This window comes from Natrix helvetica (genome assembly GCF_964273705.1).
Source record: "Natrix helvetica genome assembly, chromosome: 13".
Taxonomy (NCBI): Eukaryota; Metazoa; Chordata; class Lepidosauria; order Squamata; family Natricidae; genus Natrix; species Natrix helvetica.
The window spans coordinates 6,111,438-6,131,142 of record NC_138557.1 but is presented as its reverse complement, the minus strand read 5'-3'; the positions used below and the strand labels follow the sequence as shown (position 1 = coordinate 6,131,142).

Genomic DNA, 19,705 nt, shown 5'->3' with positions numbered 1-19,705 from the left:
GATTTCTTGGCCTGTGAGAAGGACCTCGGGTTTGAATTCATGGTGAGGACAATACATTTTGGTGATCCATTTTGGGGGAAACTCTTGGGAAGCCTGGCGGGATCATTCCCATGTGTTCTCTTTCTCCTGTAGCTACCTCTCTGGCACCAGTTGTTTTGTTTTTTCCCCCCTCTGGAGACACAATTTGTGAGACTTTGCCCCTCTGTGACCTTGGTCAGCCGGGAAGGTAGGGCAGATGGCTTCCTTGGTCCTATCAAAGCCCACCACTGATGGTCAACTGCTCTGTATTGCTTCTTGGGAGAAGAGGAGCCGGGCGAAAGCTTTTGTGGTTTCAAGAACTTTGAAGGGTCTGCGCGAAGACACCACTGACGTTAGGTCCCTGTTGCCACCTGCTCTGGACCCCCCCACAAGCACACACCAAGCACCTTGGGTGTGAAGAGAAAATATCTTGTCTTGTCACTCAAGGTTCCGTAGTGTAGATCCACAACTTATTCTAAATTGGCGTTTCTCAGTGACGGACACTTTTAACATGGGTGGACCCCAATTCCCAGAATGCCTCAGCCAGCATCAAGTCCACCCATCTTAAAAGGGCTCTCCAAAGATTTGCAACTTTTAAGATGGATAGACTCCAATTCCCAGAATGCTTTAGCCAGCATCAAATCCACCCAACGTAAATGGTTGAGAACTCCTGCTCCAAATCGGAGGTCTCCAAAGTTTTGCAACTTTAAGATGGATAGACTCCAATTCCCAGAATGCCTCATCCAGCATTCTGGGAGCGGAAGTCCACCAGTCTTAAAAGTTGTTGAATTTGGAGACCACCCCCTGATCTAAATTTCTCTCCCCCACCCCCCGGTCACATGAATGCTGTTTAAAGAGTAGCAAAAAAGTCAAAAGTCCCCCTTGTGTGGACAAATCACGCACAAAGCACGATTACCTGAATTAAAGACCTTTAGCCCCTTCCAAAGCCTTCCCACTTTCTCAAACTTTCTTGTGATTTTGGCCACTTGAACCCTTTTCTCTCCCCACCCCCCTCCCCGCCCCGCTCACCCTTTTTCTATTTTTAAAAAAAGAAGACATGTGCCTAGGTCTACTGTTTCAATCCGGTCAGCTTCTTATTGCACCGCGGAGGCTCCTGGTAGTTAGCTTATCGATTTGACAGTGCTCATGTTTTTCTTTTTCTTTTTTTGTTCTGTTTATTCGTTTTATTAAAAAAAAAAGGAGAAAAGAACTCCAAGCTATCAGTTTCTAGGACTTTCCACGAGCCCCCGATGGATTTCCTCCCTCTGACAAAAAACACACACTTTTTGAGGGAGGTAGAGCGGGTGGGGCAATCAATTTTTGTTAATGGATTCTGTCTGTCTCTCTCTCTCTTCCTCTATGGCCTCTAAGCTTTTCACCAAAGGTGTCTTCCAGTGTAACTTGGTGGAGCAGTTGGAATCTGGAAATAAGGATAATACATCCGCGATTAAGCATTTTTGAGCGCTGAGAAATTCCTGCATTTAACACTCAGTGACGTGACATGGCTCTGCTTTGCCGTTCGCCTTGCGCAGGGAGTCCTCGACTTACGACCCACCATGGAGCCCAACATTTCCGTCGGGGTAAAGCGAGACCATGGGGGAGTGAGGTTTGCCCCATTTGACGACCTTTCTTTGCCGCAGTCGTTGAGCGAATCGCTGCGGTTGTTGAGTTAGTAAGGTGGTTGTTAAGTGAATCCGGATTCTCTATTGACTCGGCTTGTCAGAAGGTCGCAAAAGGAGAAATCACGTGACCACCCCCCACCCCCCGGGACGCTGCAACCGTCATAAATATGAGTCAGTTGCTGAGCCTCCAAATTTTGATTGCCGAGATACTGCGATGGTCACGAGAAAAACAGTCACGATAGCAATAGCACTTAGACTTATATGCCGCTTCAGTGCTTTTACAGCCCTCTCTAAGCGGTTTACAGAGTCAGCCTTTTGCCCCCAATAATCTGGGTCCTCATTTTACCCACCTCGGAAGGATGGACGGCTGAGTCGACCTTGAGCCGGTCAGGATCGAACTGTTGGCAGTGAGCAGAGTTAGACTGCAATGCTGCATTCTATCCACTGTGCCTGGTAAAATTCGATTTGCCAAACTACTGGCAGCCGGTGATCAGCAGAAGTAGCCTGCAGTACTGCACTCTAACCACTGCACCCCTGTGGCTCATAAATAACTTTTTCCAGTGCTGTTGTAACCTCAGACAGTCACTAAATGAACGGTTGTAAGTCGAGGACTACCTGTGCTCTTTCTTCCTCCTCCTCCATTAGTCATGGAGCAGATTCCTTGGATTTCTACTTTCACTAACTTGGTTCTAACTGCCTTGAATTGATCCGAGGCTTTCAACTCCTGAGACCCTAAGGAGACCCTTTCTGTGAGCGAGCAACACCTAACAGCCCACGTTATTCTATTTTCACCTTCCCACCTGCCCCCCAAAAAACCCAAAACACCCCATTGGGGTTTGGCTATAAAATTGCAAAAGGGCTTGTGAGCTTCCAGAAAGCCAGCTGCTGCCGATAAAATCAGACAGGAGATGAGGATTGTTTGGGATTTATTACCCTTCAAAACACTCCGAGTGGAGTCAACTGTCAGATCCCTCTACTCCTGGCTGAACTGAATATAGCAATAGCCCTTAGACTTATATACCGCTTCACAGTGCTTTTACAGCCCTCTCTAAGCGGTTTACAGAATCAGCCTATATTGCCCCCCAACAATCTGGGTCCTCATTTGACCCGCCTCGGAAGGATGGAAGGCTGAGTCGACCTTGAGCCTGATGGGATTCGAACTACCAAATTGCAAGCAGCCGGCAGTCAGCAGGAAGTAGCCTGCAGTACTGCACTCTAACCACTACGCCACTAAGGTTCTTCAAATATCCTTTCTGATACAGCTCCGGAGGAGACCAACTGTATGTTTTTCAACATCCACCTCTCCCCCATCCTCACTACCCCCTCCCCAACAAGAGGAGGGGAAAAAACCAGAAAATTGCCTGATGGAATCCATAGCTGACTTAAAGGAATGCGAACCTAAGTTCTAATGGCGCAGAAGCCAAATGAGTGGCATTTTGAAGCAGGCCACAGGGGGGCAGCAATAGCAGCAGAGCCATGGGCGTGGCGATTAAGCAGCTGGGAGGCGGGAGGGAGCATCATTGGTGGGCCAAGAGAAGTGGAGAGGAAGTGTAGCGCGAAAAGGATCAAGCGATTGGGCAGCTTCTTGGCCAACGTTGACCCTAGGCAACGCAAAGGGGATAATATGGATCCCTCCGTTGAAGGAATCTTTCGAAGCAACCAGCACCAGGGACTTGGGCTGCTGTGGGTAGGAAGTCTTTGAGAAGGGCCCAGATTTAAAAGAGGACACCACCAATGAATGGTAGTTCAGCAAAAAAAATTAAAAATTACGAGGCGGTGATTGGTTGGGAAAAGGAGCAATGGCCGATGCTAATGGACAAAGAAGTGGGCGAGCTTTCCTAGAGACGTCATCTCTGGTTTCTCAGACCAGATTTAATGACCATGTCAATATTTTTTTCACCGACTCGCCTGGGGACAGAATAAAATCATTCTTCCTTCTTTCCCCTCAAAAGAGAAGAGATGGCGTAGTTGGTGTCAGCGCCCAGAGAACAATTTGAGCGAAGCAAAACTTGACACAGAATTTGGAATTCGGCCCTGCATGCATCCCTTGGGTGTTGAAGCTTCCCGCATCCCATTTCCCCCCCCCCCCGCCTCCCCTCGTCATTCTCCCCTGCTCCCCAATAATCAGCAAGCATCCAACCGAAGGAAGTTGTGGGTTGAAAGCGGCGGTTGAGCCTTTTCCCCTAAGGGGTAGCTTCTTCTACGCATCCCCTTTTGATACTTACAGTCCCACCGTTCAAGACAACCGCCATCTCGGTGGGCTGGTAGACGTTGCTTCGGAAGGGAGCGCTTGCACGGCTTCCCAAGCTGCCATTGCGAAATCCCGCCGTCCGTAACGCTGCGCGAAACCAAGGAAGTGGGGGGGGGGGAAGAAGACAGAAAGAGGGAGAAGTGACTTTGGTGGGGGAAACAAAAATAGAAGCAGATGGAAGTTCTCCATTGATGGCTTTAAGGTGAGGTGGAGATCTACAGGTAAGATTTTTAATTCCAGGCAGGACCTGGGACAGCTCCAACTCACTGGAACTGTCCTAGGTCCTGCCTGCAGTTAAAACCTATCTGTAGTTTTCCACCTGTAGGAGAAGGAATGGCAGAGCCTGGGGGGGTGGAGTTAAACGAGGGATTAGCCTAGAATCCTTATGTGGCCACAAGTGAACTAAGTCCAATTCTCCTTTAATCCTGTTGATTCTTATCTAATTCCAAGCAGGTGCCTGGGTTGTTAAGAATATTCCTTGTACGTAGGCATGAGTAGCTATAAATCAGATTAATTGAATCTTCACAAGTGGACTTCATCTTTCATACCTGGCACCACCTCACCTCAAAGTGAAGCCATACACATATGCCACAAGCTGAAATATTTCTTAGACAGCAGAGAAATTTTAACCAAAATGGGGAGATATATATATCATATATATATATGTGTGTTGTATTTGTGCTTATATATATATGTCTGTGTATGTTGCTAGCCATACCCTTGCTGGGATTCGAACTTGGGCTGTTTTTACATATTAGGTAGTTGTATTAACCTCTAAGCCACAAGTTCTCCTCCCTTATCAGCTGAGCCAGGGGAATGATTAAGTGTTTTGTCAAAGCACCTGGTATGGCCAAATATGGGAGGGCGCACACTGCTTCCCTTGTAAAGAAAAGGAATCTTATCAAAATACAGGCCTGTAATTTTTTTCATAAAGGTGCATGGTTTTTTTAAAAAAAAATGCCAAAGAAACACCAAAGGATAGATTTGTTCTACCTTGTTTCTCCTGGGAAAAATGTCAGGCTACTGTAAGTCAATGTTGTATTGCTTTATTGGACTAAGATCAAGCCAACGTGCTAATGGGAGATCTCTCTTCCGAAGCAGTCAAATGGCTGTTAAATCTTCTCAGGGGCAGTGAACAGAGATTAGCCTGAAAGAAAATCCACTGGATCCCTTCCCATCCAGATGTTGCTGAACTCTAATTCCTATAATTCCACTAACGGGGCCAGATTCTGGGAACTGTAGTTCAGCAGCATAGGGAGGGGCCTTGTTCTCCTCAACATTTGCTATTAAGGATTCCAGCAGAATTTCAGGCACTCGGTGCCAAACAGGAATGACGCATGGCATCTAACTGAAGGTGAAAACTGGAGACGAAATTGCAATTCATCACAAAGAGGCCTGGGACCAAAACGGCAGCTTCGATCTCGCAGCTATGCAGATCAGGAGATATTTAGAATAGGGTAGAATAGCAGAGTTGGAAGGGACCTTGGAGGTCTTCTAGTCCAACCCCCTGCTTAGGCAGGAAACCCTACACCACTTCAGACAAATGGTTATCCAACATCTTCTTAAAGACTTCCAGTGTTGCAACTTCTGGAGGCAAGTTGTTCCACTGATTAATTGTTCTGTCAGGAAATTTCTCCTTAGTTCTAAGTTGCTTCTCTCCTAGATTAGTTTCCACCCATTGCTTCTTGTTCTGCCCTCAGGTGCCCTGGAGAATAGTTTGACTCCCTCTTCTTTGGGGCAACCCCTGAGATATTGGAACACTGCTATCATGTCTCCCCTACTCCTTCTTTCTCTTAAACTAAACATGCCCAGTTCCTGCAACCGTTCTTCATATGTTTTAGCCTCCAGTCCCCTCATCATCTTTGTTGCTCTTCTCTGCACTCTTTCTAGAGTCTCCACATCTTTATTACATCGTGGCGACCAAAACCGGATGCCGTATTCCAAGTGTGGCCTTATCAAGGCCTTGTAAAGTGGTATTAACCCTTCACGTGATCTTGATTCTCTCCCTCTGTTGTTGCAGCCTAGAACTGTGTTGGCTTTTTGGGCAACTGCTGCACAACAGTCATTGCCACTTTAAAGTATTCCATTCTGAGATGTTTATTCGGTCGATCTTTCCACATTATCACCGCGACTTGCGACAAGGATCTTCCGCCCCACCCCAAACAAATAAAGCCTCACCTGCATTATGTTCATCCATCGAAAAAGCTTTATTCTCCATGTAGCTCCGGGGAAGCTGGAGGTCATCCTCGAAAGCCGTTTCGCGCATGCGCGGCTGCGTGGTGTCGAAGTAGTTGGGCGTGTTCTCTTGCTGAGACGGCAGGATGGCACAGTGGACCTCTGGGATGGCATAGAAGATCAGGAAGACCCAGCCGTTGGCTACCAGAGCCACTGCAAGGGTGGGATCCTTCCACTGATCTCTTCTCCCCAGTTCCTTGTTCCCGTACAGGTACATAGTCAGCCAAGCCACCCAGATGAGGATGGAGAAGAAGCTGGTGACGACCAGGCAGGCCCCATTCTTCTTCCACTTCTTAAATTTCCCACACAACGTGAAGAAGGAGAAAGACAGGGTGACCACCATCAAGAACATCACGTAAATGGAAGCCATGGCAAAATCCATGGGCTCGTAGCGGCAGGCCGGCTTTCCCTCCCTCACAATCGTCAGTATCAGCCACTCGGCGGCAATGATGACCTGGACCGACGCAACGCAGACGGCGATCCCGGCCAGCTGCCATCCGGATGGGCTTTTGCCGTGGCGGACCAGCCTCCGGAGCCGCCAGGCTTGAGCGAGCAAACAGGAGAAGCAGACGGCGAAGAGGACTCCCCAGGAGAATCTGCGGATGGAGCAGATGGTCTCGTCTTCTCCGATGATGTAGGCAAAGGCCAAGCCAAACAGAGCCAAGGTCCCGAAGAAGAAGAGGAAATGGAGGCCCAGCGGGCTCCTCTTCTCCTTGCCTTTGATGAAGGGCAGCCTCACCAGCAAGATCAACTTGAGGAGCAGCGTGGTCAACACTCCCGCACCTGCCACAGCCTCAATCACAATTCCCCAGATGGCATCCAGGTCACACAGGGCAGCATATTGAGGGAGGAGATCCAGTCCACATCCTCGTGGAGTGCTGGAGTTCTCCGAGGAACCATAGGCCACCACAAAGAGCAGGAGAAGGCCAACCGTAAGGAAGGTGGACATTTTCTCTACCTGGAAACAAAAGGAAAAGAAAGTAAAGACGATAATTTGCCTGCTGCTTCCTATTTCTAGGACGGGTGTCGGCAGCCTGCAGCTCCAGAGCCGCGTGTGGCTCTTTGGGGCCTTCTGCTGCAGCTCCTTGTCCCATCCCTGGCTGGCCCTGCCACTCGCCCTCCCCTCCCAGTCACTCCTCGCCTGGCCTGAGAAGGGTCCCTGGTTGGGGATTAAAAAACAGCTTCTAAAGCACAGCTGATCGTCAGAAGCAACGAGAAAAGAAGATCCCTTCACTCGTTAGCGCCTCATTTGGCTGAAAAAAAGCTTTGAAAAAGTTACATTCGGAGTATAAGTCGCACCCAAATTTTCAACCTCTTTTAGGGAGGGGAAAAGTGTGTCTTATAATCTGAAAAATACGGTAATTTACTTACTTGTTTGTTTGTTTCTGAGAAGTGAAATATCTCTTAACAACATCATCCAATTGCCATGAGTCAACCCTTTAGGTTGCCAAGTCAACTGCAGGGACTTGTTGCTGGGGCGACCAAGACTTTGGGTTGACTTCCTGGACCATAAAAACAACAGCCACCAGAAAAGAGTTTCCATCATCTACGCTTCAGCTACTCAAGGTTTTGGAGGAATGCTGCAGTACGACTGCAAAAGATTTGTTTTTTTTAAAAAAGGAATGCTACTCTTGATTTCAGAACCAAAACCTTCGCTGCAGTTCTGACATTTCTTCCCCCACCCTTTCCTTCCCCCGGGAGAATATCGCACCGAGTGGGAATTCTGCCCAGTTTCTTCCCAGCTACTTTGAAAAAAAAATAAAATCCGCTTGGGGGGGTGGGAGATCGCAGAGGCACAACCAGAGCTGATGATCAGCCTGCCGAAGAGAGATGCGGACTCCTGGACTTGTAAATGGATGAGGACATTGTGCTTGGCGTGCAAAAAATAATAATAACAGCAAACGCCTCGACTTGTTTCCTCTCCTCCTGCATCGCAATGCTGCAAGGACTCCTGTCGGCCCTGCACTTTTGCCGCTGGATGATCCAATGCAGGGGCACAGCGGTAGGGATGAAAAAAAAAATCCCATCGGGGGTATTTTTAGAAGACCTTAAGCCCAACTGGAATCCAAGCAGGATACAGAGCTCGGCCATCAATCCCCCTTTCCCCAAATATAGCAGGCCCTGCTGGTCACATGTTCAAAAGCTCCCTTTGGCGCACTTGAATCACACAACGATCTCAGCACGCACACACACACACACACCCCTCTGCGAATCAAACTGGAACATTCCAAAGATTGTGCAAGAATCAGGAGGCCACCTGCATTCTGTTGGGTTGCCAAACAGCAGCAGTTGAGTTTTTTCTGCCTGGAAATCTGGAATAAAACCAGATTTGAAGGAGTAGAAAGAGACCCAGAGTTTGAAGCGCTCTAAATTGCTTGCTTAAGGTTGGTCTCCATCAGAGAAGGAAGCTACTGCACTTATGGATGGTGGACACTGGTTAAGGAAACCATGGCTTCTAGAGTTGGTCTTCATCCCAGAGAAAGAAAGGACCCTACTTATGGATGGTGGACACTGGTTGCGGAAAACCATGGCTTCTAGAGAGTTGGTCTCCATCAAAGACAGAAGGCATCCTACTTATGGTTGTTTGACAACGGTTGGAAACCCATGGATTTCAGGGTTGGTCTCTATCTGAGAGGGAAGGCAGCACTTATTCGCTTAGAATATGTAACCAACCTATCTCGCATGTCAACTCTGGGCAACGAACAACGATCCACAAAAACAACGTGGATAATAAAACCTCTCGTCAACGAACCCAAAGCAGAATTCAAATAATCATAACACAAAGGTCAACTCATCTATTGCTCTGCCACTGAGGAGGAGAGCCACGGCTTTGTCGCCTTCTGAAAGGTCAAGGCCCTTTGAATCCAAAGAAGCAGCCTATCCCAGGTGCAACAAGAGAGAAGGCGCATCTCCTGGATCCCACCAGATCGCACTTGACTAGAGGAAGCTTGGGGGTTTGCACTTGGTGGGGAAACTTTGTGCTGCAATGGTTACCGTCCAGGGACAGGGGATAAACAGGAGTTCAGCAGCTGAAGGACTAGATGTTCTCCAGTCTGGATCCCCATCACAGGCCCCACAAGGCCACCAGTGGGGTTCACTGGTCCCTGATTCTTTCGCATGGAGAAACCAGAGTTGAATCCAGGACTTTCAAGACAACAAAGCAAGAGCCATAATTCTGGGCTGCAGTGCCTTTCTGTCCTCAGGATCCCAGGAGGATATAAACAGGAACCCCCCATCAGCAGGCCTCGGGTAACCGAAGAGCTGTCCTACGATGGACACCTGGGGCTTATTCTCGTAGCCACCTGACTGTGCAAATTGCTTTGGCACCTTCACAATTGTACCAACACTCGGAATCCGTATCCTTCATCCTCCTAGTTATTATTATTATTTTAAAGAAACATGAAATTAGCATTCATAGGAAGAGGCAAAGAGCATCCAGCGTTACCGGATTTCTCTTGAGCCAGCCGCTGGCCAAGATAGCCAGCGGCTTTGGCCCAAACTTGTGAACTTCAGCCCACCCTAAAACAGTGATGGTGAATCTATGGCACGCACGCCAGAGATGCCACGCAGCGCCCTTTCGGATGGCACACGAGGCGTCGCCCCACTTCAGCTCCGTCGCGCATGTGCGCACACCCTCCCAGCAGCTAGCTGGTCTTGAGGTCTCTGCCTCGCATGCATAGGGTGTGTGTGTGTGCATGCATTGGGGAGCAAGGGGCATACACTGGGTGGGGCATTGGGGGGGGGTGTTTCGGGCACATGCCCGCTTTGGGCACTTGGTCGGGAAAAGTTGAGCCATCCCTGCCCTAGGAGGTTAAAGAAACATTTCCCCTTTTAATTTTTTTTTTTTTAGGAGCCTGATACCGAGAAGCAGCAGCAACCCCTGTGAACTCAGCCATCTCCAGCTGTGGCTGCCCTGCCTGCCAAAAACCTTGTTTTCTCTCTCCTCTCCCCTCTCCTCCCTCACCCCGCCCCACAAGCGCAACACAGCCAGCACATAACTCACTCCACCACCTGACCCCAAAGGCGTGGGTTTGACTTCATGTCTTCTCCCCCAACAGTTCCAACCCAGAAGTTCCTCCTACCTACAACTTCATGCATTATAATCTGCGTTTCTTGATCAACAATGCCTATTTTTGGTGTGTATCGCTTTGGTGTGTTTACTCCTCGACTCCAAATGAGGTTTCGTTCCCAGATGGGTCAGGTCGGAGGAGCGTTAAGAACAAATCCATAATCATCTCCTCCAAGATGTGTCAACAACACCTCCCACCCCCCCTTGGATAGACTCCATTTAGTAGCCTCTTTGGGATCATTCCTTTATCTGCCTTTCAGTTCCTCCCTCCCTCTATCTTAGGCAGGATAAACAGACTTTCTCCAACTAACGAAAGCCACGCTTCCTTGGATAAACGGCCTAATGAATATATAGAACGTGCATTCTGTTTCTTACGAGCCCACGTTATTTCAAAATGTAACCTGTAACTTATATATGCACTTATATATATTTGCATTCCTCACACCTCACTGCTACGTATTTCCATCCATACATGTACTGTAGTATGATGGGCTCCCTTCTATATAATTTTATTACCGGGTCTGTAAGGTAAAAGGTAAAGGTTCTCCTTGCACATATGTGCTAGCTGTTCCTGACTCTAGGGGGCAGTGCTCATCTCCGTTTCAAAGCCAAAGAACCAGCTGTCCGAAGACATCTCCGTGGTCATGTGGTCGGCATGACTCAACGCCAAAGGCGCACGGAACGCTGTTGCCTTCCCACCAAAGGTTCCTGTTTTTCTACTTGCATTTTTACGTGCTTTTGAACTGCTAGGTTGGCAGAAGCTGGGACAAGGAACGGGAGCTCACTCCGTTACGCGGCGCTAGGGATTCGAACCGCCGAAGTGCTGACCTTTCTGGTCAACAAGCTCAGCGTCTTAGCCCCTGAGCCACCGCGTCCCCCGTAACTTATATATGCATATAGATTTGCATTCCTCAAACCTTACCACTACGTATTTCCATCGTACGTGTATTCTGGGCTTCTTCTATATAATTTTATTACCGTAATCCATGGGGTCTGTGCCATATCCTAAATAAATAAAAATCCCAAGCCAGATCTCTAACCTCCCTTCCCCCCCCCCCGCCCCCCACTGCTTTCCATCAAGACACAACCTTCTCTTTTCTCCACTGGACAACAGCAACTATCTTGATATCTACCCCCATTTTCTAGGACTGCCCTAAATCTGATTAAATCCCTCCTTCTCCCCCACCTCCAGTCTGTGGATTTAACCATCACTCTGTTACCAAGCAAATTCTCTCGGAAAAGCTGAGGATGGGATGCATGTATTTCCTCCTCCTCCCCCAACCTCCCCCCTCCCGCCCCAGTTTGACTTCTGTCTGAGCTATCTAGAGGGGGAAATGTTGTTTTCTATCATAGGCTGAGCTTCCATGCCCTCCCTGATTTTTTCCAAAAGGGTCCAAGAAAGTGTCTGACTTGAAAAGGAGCCTGTGGAATCCTCTTCCACCGCCAACATTTCTACACAACCCTGTTCGTTTACATCAGGGGGTGTCCAGCGTTGGCAACTTTTGTGGACTTCAACTCCCAGAATTCCCCAGTTATCTCTTGTACCTTTAGACCAGAGGTAGTGTGGTAGCAGATTCAGAGAGTGAGGAGGTTGGGGAGGGAGATGGGCCAGTCCTGGAGTCTGGGGAAGGCTCTGATGAGAGCTCTGTGTCGGAGGCAGAGAGGGGGCCAGGGCCGTATGCCAGTTATCAGCTGCCTTCAGAGTCAGACATCAGTGAGGCAGAGGAACAGCTGGAGCCTGTTCCCAGTGTGAGCATGCGCAGAGTTGCCAGATGAAGGGAAGAGCTAAAGAACAGGGGTCGACTTGGGAGTAAGGCCACAGATGGAGGATGAATGGCCCCTCCTAGAGGAAATAAAAGAGGAGCGAAAGGGGAGTGGAGTTTGCAGGAGGCAATTAGTTCACTTCATTGGTTTGTGACTCTCCGAGACTCCTTGCCAGGTTTTGCAGATATCAGCCTGGCAGCTCTCCAAGCCAGAGAAGGTCTGTGACTGTAAATCCTCCCTTGAAAGACTTTGCTGGATGTGAATGAGCAGAATTCACAGTCAATTAATAAAAGGGTTTTTTGTCAGGACCAGGAGTTTCCTTCCTGCTCTTGGGAAGCCCCGGTGAGAACAGGTATCCACCCTCGGCAAATATTAAGACTTGTGGACTTTAATCCCAGAATTCCCCAACTAGCTCTTGTACCTTTCAACCAAAGGTGTCCAACTTTGGCCACTTTAAGATTTGTGGACCTCAACTCAGCCAGCTGGGGAATTCTGGGAGTTGAAGTCCACAAGTCTTAAAAGTTGCCAAGGTTGGTCACCCTTGATTTACCCCTTTCAGCAACGATATCTTGGTGCGGAAGGAATAAATGACACACAGACACCTCAGATGTCCAACTCCGCAAAAGAACTCTGTGGCATTCAAAAGCTTGTCCGTTGGATGCGTAATCTTGGATCAAGATTGATCCAAGGCAAGTTTCCGGTGATTGAAGCACAAGGTAAAAACCAAAAGGGCAGCTGTGAAAAGACTGCAAAACCTTTCAGGATGCTGTTTGCAAACATTGGATCTTCCTCCTTAACCCTTTCATATCTCCTATTTTACGGTCCTAACTAGCCTCTTCTTCTGCCAGCCTAGCAGTTCAAAAGCACGTAAAAAAAAGGCAAGTATAAAAATAGGGACAGAGTTGGAAGGGTCATCCAGCCCAACCCCCCTGCTCAAGCAGGAAACCCTTACATAAGCATAGAAGGGCAGAGCTGGAAGGGACCTCGGAGGTCATCCAGCCCAACCCCCCTTCTCAAGCAGGGGACCTTTACAGAATTATAGCAGGACAGACAGCTGGAAGGGACCTCGGAGGTCATCCAGCCCAACCCCCCTTCTCAAGCAGGGGACCTTTACAGAATTATAGCAGGACAGACAGCTGGAAGGGACCTCGGAGGTCATCCAGCCCAACCCCCCTTCTCAAGCAGGGGACCTTTACAGAATTATAGCAGGACAGACAGCTGGAAGGGACCTCGGAGGTCATCCAGCCCAACCCCCCTTCTCAAGCAGGGGACCTTTACAGAATTATAGCAGGACAGACAGCTGGAAGGGACCTCGGAGGTCATCCAGTCCAACCCCCTGTTCAAACAGGAGACCTTTACAGAGTCATAGAAGGAAAGAGTTGGAAGGTATCTCAGAGGTCATCCAATCCAACCTGTCCTGTTTGATTACGACCACCGCCCCCTCCCCCAAATATCCTACGGATCCTTGGATCCCCCTCGCCCTACCAGCCGTCGCTTCTGCTCTGCACATACACCCCCCACCCCGAACTGGAAACCTCGCCGCCTTCATTGTCGCAACGCAAAGCGCAAAAAAATGCCTTTGATTCGCAATCCCTTATCCAGCTCGGCCGTCAGAACTCAAGGCGGACTGGGGGGGGGGGGGGGGGAGTCCTTTCTCCGTCTGACCGGGGCGGATGGGAGGTGTAGTCCTAAACTCTTTGGAGGGGCGCAGGAGACGAAAAAGCGCTCAGCAGCTCCGATCCTCTCCCCCCGCCCTTCCTCGGGAACACTTGCGGCCATCCATCGCTTCAAGTTATTTTTAAGGGCTCTCTTGGGTCTTTATAGCTCGATCCCTCCCGCTCCAGATGCCCTCCAGCTTGCCAGCTACTGCCAGGCGCTCTTTTTACCCCCCCCCCCCCACGAGAGCCAGTCTCAAGGAACCCGCGGAACGAGGCGAAAGCGGCCCCGCTCCCCGCACTGCAAAGCGCGCGCCCTGGAGCTCCGCGCTCCTCTTTCGGGGCAAGCAAGGCAGGGACCGATCGCCTTTAAGCCCAACCGACAGCCAGGTTGGAAGGGGGGGGGGGGGGCTGGCGCTGCTTTTTCCTCCGTCGCTTTTCCAGCGCCTGGGCTGCGTCTGCACGACTTTCTGCAGTCCCCCGAGCCTGGCCACGACACTCCGGTCAGCCCCCACTTTAAAAAGCCAGCTTCCCTCCTCCCCCCTGGCGACAAAACCTGGCTCCAAGACCCATCATCCCCCCACTTTAAAGCCAGCTTCCCTCCTCCTCCCTGGCGACAATGCCAGGCTCCCATACCTATCATCCCCCACTTTAAAAGCCAGCTTCCCTCCTTGGCGACAAAACCTGGCTCCAAGACCCATCATCCCCTACTTTAAAGCCAGACCCCCTTCCCCCTTGCCAGGGAGCGCTCCGGGCTCCAAGAACCCATCGCCCCCCACTTTAAAGCCCGCTGCCCTGGCCCCACCCTCGCCTCCACCATCCCCATCCTCCGCTGGAAACCCACCCGGCCCCTCGGGGAGGAGAGAAACAGATCCCCCCACCCGCCAACACCGAGAGGGCTTTCCCCACTGCAGCCGCCTTCCCGGCTGGAATTCGGGACTTCAGAGCCCCCTGAGCCGGCTTGGGCTCCTGAGTTGCGATCCCGGCGGAACCAGAGCCTCCCCATCCTCCGTCCGCGCTCACCGTCTCTCCTCGGCCGGCGGGCGGGTTCCGCAGCCCCCCGCGGGTCACAGCCGGCCCCTGGGTGATGCTAGCGGCGGCGGCGGCACTCGACGACCCGCCCACGGCGCCGCAGCCCCGGCCGGGCTCATAGAGCGGAACCAGCGGCGCCCCCCGGGCCGCGTTGCTGCAGCCTCCGAACCCGTCGCCAAAGTGTCCCGCTTGCCCCTCGGCTCTGCTCCCTCCCCTCCCGGCTGGGGAGGGCTGTCCCGGAGGCCCCGCCCACGCCCCGCCCACCTCCGCCTGTTTCCCCCCTACGCCCCGCCCCCCCGACGGCTCCGCGGTCCGCAGCGCCCCCGGCTGGCCGAAGATTAAAAAAAAGGCTGCCCTCGCAGGACTCTCCTCGTGTTGGAGGGACTCCCCCTCCCATCTCAAGGGCTGCAATCACAGGGGAACAACCCCCCCCCCCCCCAATTTCCAGGAACCCGATCAATGCCCTTTTCCACGTTCAGCCTCTGGGATATTAACTCAGATTCACACACACACACACACACACACACACACACACACACACACACAATCAAGTTCCCTAGGTTTTTGCAAGTCCCGGAATAACAGAGTTGGAAGGGACCCTGGGAGGTCTTCTAGTCCAGCGGTCACCAACTGGGGGTCCGTGAGAAAATGTGGGTACTCTGCAGAGAAATTATTTGCATTTTTTATATTGCACTAAATCAGGGGTCCTCAAACTACGGGCCCCTGGGATGGATACATGCAATGAACGCTTGTGTTGCTGCAGAGAGTTTCCTCCTTCGGGATCTTTTTGAGTGGGTCAGAGGGGGGCAGAAATTCTGATTTGGGGTCTGCTTCGACCTCCTGGTGGGAGGCTTTGGCCAAAGGCTGGAGGGAAGTGCCGTGGGTGGCAAAGAGTTGGAGGGCCTCGTTCCACTGGGACTGCATCATGGCTTGGAACTAGATGTCCATCTCAGCCCGCTGAGCCTCCAGGCGCTGGTACCTGGCCTTGCACTCCTGCAGGTCTTCCCACTGCTTGGATAGCCTATGCTCCTAGTCCTCAGTGAGGTGCTTCTGCTGAGCCTCCTTCTCGGTCAGATCCAATTTGAACTGAGCTGTTTTGCCAACTCTTTCTCCTGGTGGCTGCTTAGATCCAGCAACTGCTTCCTGTTGGGGCCCTAAGGGGCCCGGGGGGGCAGGCGAGGAGTGGCTGGGAAGGGATGGGCAGGTAGAGCCTGGCGAAGTGCCCCTTGACGTAAGTGACAATGAGTTGGCCATGCCCACCCAGTCACATAGCCACATAGCCACACCCACCCAGCCGGTCATTAGGCAGATCATATGAGTGGTACGTGAGATTTAAAATTATGAATTTAGTGTTCCCCGAGGTCCAAAAGATTGGTGACCCCTGATCTAGTCCAATTCCCTTCTCAGGCAGGTAACCCTGAAATACCATTTCAGACAAATGGCTATCCAACCTCTTCTTAAAGACTTCCAGTGTTGGGGCATTCACGACTTCTGGAAGGAAGTTGTTCCACTGATTAATTGTTCTAACTGTCAGGAAATTTCTCCTCAGTTCTAAGTTGCTTCTCTCCTTGATTAGTTTCCACCCATTGCTTCTTGTTCTACCCCTCAGGTGCCTTGGAGAATAGCTTGACTCCCTCTTCTTTGTGGCAACCCCTAAGATATTGGAAGACTGCTATCATGTCTCCCCTAGTCCTTCTTTTCATTAAACATTAGACATACCCAGTTCCTGCAACCGTTCTTCATATGTTTTAGTCTCCAGTCCCCTAATCCTCTTTGTTGCTCTTCTCTGCACTCTTTCCAGAGTCTTCACGTCTTTTCTACATTGTGGCGACCAAAACTGAATGCAGTATTCCAAGTGTGGCCTTACCAAGGCCACACTTGATTAATTGTCAGGAAATTAATCACCTTAGTTCTAGGTTGCTTCTCTCCTTGATTAGTTTCCATCTGTTCCTTTTCTTGTTCTGCCTTCAGGTGCAGGGAAGCCTAACGTGTGAACGCAAACCATCCAGGCGAATGCAGGCGTGCATGCAAGCTGTCGTTATTCTCAGGCGCCGGAACACTTTCACTTCCCTGTGGTTTTGCAGCCAGCCTTTCTTTTTGTGAGAGTGTGATTTTTTGGGGGGGGGGGGGGGAAGGGGGTAGCGTGGGGAATGTCGCCTGGATCTGAGTGCCAAATCCCCATGGATAGCTGCTCAACCAACCGTGCCTCTCTGCCCCCAATTCTAAGCGCTTCAGTGCCATCTTTTATTTTATTTTTCTAAGGGAGGGGGTGGATGTGTCCGGGGGGGGGGGGGAAGGATCCCTTTAGTCTGCATGCAAATCCAGACAGCTGGATTTGGCCGTGGAAGTTCGCGGGGGTGTGTGCAATCCAGTAAATAGGTTAATCCAATAACCAGATTATGGGTCTTGCGCAAACGCAGCCCAAGACGTATATTAAACTGACACACACACACCCCGGGGCAGGTTGTTCTTTCTCAACAGATTGAGGGGCTTCAGGACGATGGCTAGAAGTGGGTCAGGATTAAATGGCTCAAGCTTGACCCATCCCTGGTGAGCTGTTAAACTGGTGGTCTTCATCCTTGGGAAGGAGATATAAACAACACACTTTTTCCTTACTTCTCTCTTGTGCAAGAAAATCTCTCTCTCTCTCTCTCTTTCTTTCTCTCTCACTTTCTCTCTCTCTCTTTCTCTCTTTCTCTCTTTCTTTCTCTCTCTCTCTCTTTCTCTCTCTTTCTTTCTCTCTCTCTCACTTTCTCTCTCTCTCTCTCTCTCTTTCTCTCTCTCTCTCTCTCTCTCTCGTGAAAAAAAATTAGCAGAACCTGGAATATTCTCCCTGGTGGACACTGCAGGGATGGTGTGCTTCCTGTCATAAAAGGTGGACAAGTTGCCTCACTGAATCGTAAACTTCCCAGCTAGATTGATGGCTTAATGCTTACTAGTGCAAGGGAGGAAAGTCTATAGGTTTGGGGACGTTATTAAGGGGTGCTAAACACTCACTTGCATCCATAGAAGAGAATGCTTGTGGCACAGGGTATTCTGTCCGAGGCTTCCCAAGAGCAGGAAGCAAACTCCTGGTCCCGACAAAAACCCTTTTTATTAATTGGCTGTGAATTCTGCTCCTTCACATCCAGCAAAGTCTTTCAAGGGAGGATTTACAGTCACAGATCTTATCTGGCTTGGAGAGCTGCCAGGCTGAGATCTGCAGAACTTGGCAATTCACTTACCAAATATCTTCCTTAGCAACAGACATTTTGGACTCAACTGTGGTTGTAAGTTGAGGACTACCTGTACTCCATATTAAGACTTCCCCAACCTGTGAAAGTGCCAGCTGGGCTGGACTGCCAGATTTCTCAGCAATGGCCACACTTGAGTGGGGAATTCTGGGAGCGGAAATCCACATCAGCAGAAGTCATCCCAGTTGGAAACATTGGCTTACAAACATTCACCATGCATATGTATGCATGAGCAATAGGGGAGGCTAAGCATTGATACACTGCTGAACTACAATTCCCAGCATCCATCAGTTTGGTCCTGGGAGATGTAGTTTTAACAGATTTCCCTATCTCTGCCCAAGGCTGAGTTGTATTCGGAAGGAAGGAAGGAGGGAGGGAAGGAAGGGGAAAGGAAAGAAGGGAGGGAAGGAGAGAGGGAAGGAAGAAAGAGGGGGGGAGAGAGAGAAGGAAGGAAGGAGAAAGATTGAGAAAGGAAAGAAAGAAGGGAGGAAGGGAAAGGATGGAGGGAAGGAGGGAAGAAAGCAGGAGAGAGAAAGACAGAAGGAAGGAAGGAGAAAGAAAGAGAAATGAAAGAAGGAAGGAAGGGGGAGAGAAAGGGAAGGAAGGAGAAACAGAGACAGACCCTTGAATAATTTCAATCTCATTTTTCAATCCACAGGGTGCCTCAGAGTGAATCACAATCTCATTCTAGAAACGCTTGCAAAGGTAAGGAGATAAAATTGTAAAACCATCCCAGCCTCCAGCTTTTTAAAAAAAAAAGCCAGCTTAAAGAGTGTTTCTCGCTTTATTTTATTTTTCCCCTTTTCAGAGTTGTTGAGAGGGAATCTCGGCTGCGGATGAATGCGGCGAAAACTTGCCAATTGTGTTTCCTCGGCTGTAGAATTGGACAGTAGCATCATTGCTTCTATTGGGGAGGGGAGGGGAAACCCCCAAACGATCACAAGTCTGGGGTCTCGAACCATCTATCCAAACTCCGAGATGCGTGTCGTGACATCTTCACGCAGAAAATAGTGGTGTGTGTGTGTGATGTTTGACACAAGAAGGTAAAAGTTGCATCAATTGTGTCATGACACACTCAAAGGCTCATGGGATTGTTGGGCCAGAAGAGCTCAATAATTTGACCCAGAGCTGCATTAATTCTTCGTTATGGAAAATTCCGGAGTTATACAAGGCAGACTTAAGTCTAATACTGTTGCCTTTACCCTTCTTCTTGATAAAGCAAGTGTATATCCCCAGCTCTGTTCGTGGCTCAGCTGAAGTCAGAATACAAGGGAGACAGTTCTGCGCTTTAACAATGACTGCTGTTGTTGTTAGTTGCGAAGTCGTGTCCGACCCATCGCAACCCCATGGACAACGTTCCTCCAGGCCTTCCTGCCCTCTACCATGGAGTCCATTGAAGCTCACGCCGACTGCTTCAGTGACTCCATCCAGCCACCTCCGTCTCTGCCGTCCCCTTCTTCTTTCGCCCTCCATCTTTCCCAGCATGAGGCTCTTCTCCAGGGTGTCAGGCGTTCTAAATACCATGCAGAATTAAATCATTGTCCAAGGCAAAGTTATTCTTAAAAGTCCAATTTATTCATGCAGGCAAGTTAGCACGTCTATGGAATTCCAACTCTAATGTTCTTCCTGGAATTCCACGCAGTTGAAAGTTCATGATCTATCCCCACACCCACAAATCCATCACATGTTCCAATCATCATCTTCCACGCTGGCATCTACACCCCTCTGCTTCCGGTCAGGTGTCGAGGTGCGGAGACAAAAGATGACCTTGAGCTTCTATAAAAGAATGTCAACAATACATTCCACAATCCTACTCCTTTCTATTC

General features: G+C 49.9%; 2 protein-coding genes across 3 annotated transcripts in view; one reads left to right on the top strand and one right to left on the bottom strand.

Moving 5' to 3' along the window:
• Nucleotides 1-10,471, top strand: part of IQCK (IQ motif containing K) — a gene marked incomplete at its 5' end in the record, with an annotated part of 38,522 nt that extends 28,051 nt beyond the window's left edge. The window contains one exon of the mRNA XM_081965737.1: nucleotides 9,977-10,471. Within this exon, the coding sequence (XP_081821863.1) occupies nucleotides 9,977-10,012 (36 nt within the window). The 3' untranslated portion in view covers nucleotides 10,013-10,471. The remainder of the gene's footprint in view (nucleotides 1-9,976) is intronic.
• On the bottom strand, nucleotides 1,052-14,851 carry GPRC5B (G protein-coupled receptor class C group 5 member B). 2 transcript variants are annotated; one of them, XM_081965716.1, is made up of 4 exons: nucleotides 14,638-14,851; nucleotides 6,070-7,084; nucleotides 3,866-3,978; nucleotides 1,052-1,438 (listed from the first exon to the last, which is right to left on the bottom strand). In XM_081965716.1, the coding sequence occupies exons 2-4, from the start codon at nucleotides 7,073-7,075 to the stop codon at nucleotides 1,394-1,396; spliced, it is 1,164 nt and encodes a 387-aa protein (XP_081821842.1). In that variant the 5' UTR covers nucleotides 7,076-7,084; nucleotides 14,638-14,851; the 3' UTR covers nucleotides 1,052-1,393. The 2 variants fall into 2 exon arrangements, with proteins under 2 accessions (XP_081821842.1, XP_081821843.1); XM_081965717.1 differs by lacking the exon at nucleotides 14,638-14,851 and adding an exon at nucleotides 7,494-8,634.
• Between the last annotated feature and the right edge of the window lie 4,854 nt (nucleotides 14,852-19,705).

Coding starts and splice junctions, on each gene's coding strand:
- GPRC5B (XM_081965716.1), bottom strand. CDS start 7,075: ATGTCCACCTTCCTTACGGTTGGCCTTCTCCTGCTCTTTGTGGTGGCC. Junction 3,979..6,069: donor GATGGATGAACATAATGCAG/GTGAGGCTTTAT, acceptor GGTTTCGCGCAG/CGTTACGGACGGCGGGATTT. Junction 1,439..3,865: donor TTGTCTTGAACGGTGGGACT/GTAAGTATCAAA, acceptor CCTTATTTCCAG/ATTCCAACTGCTCCACCAAG.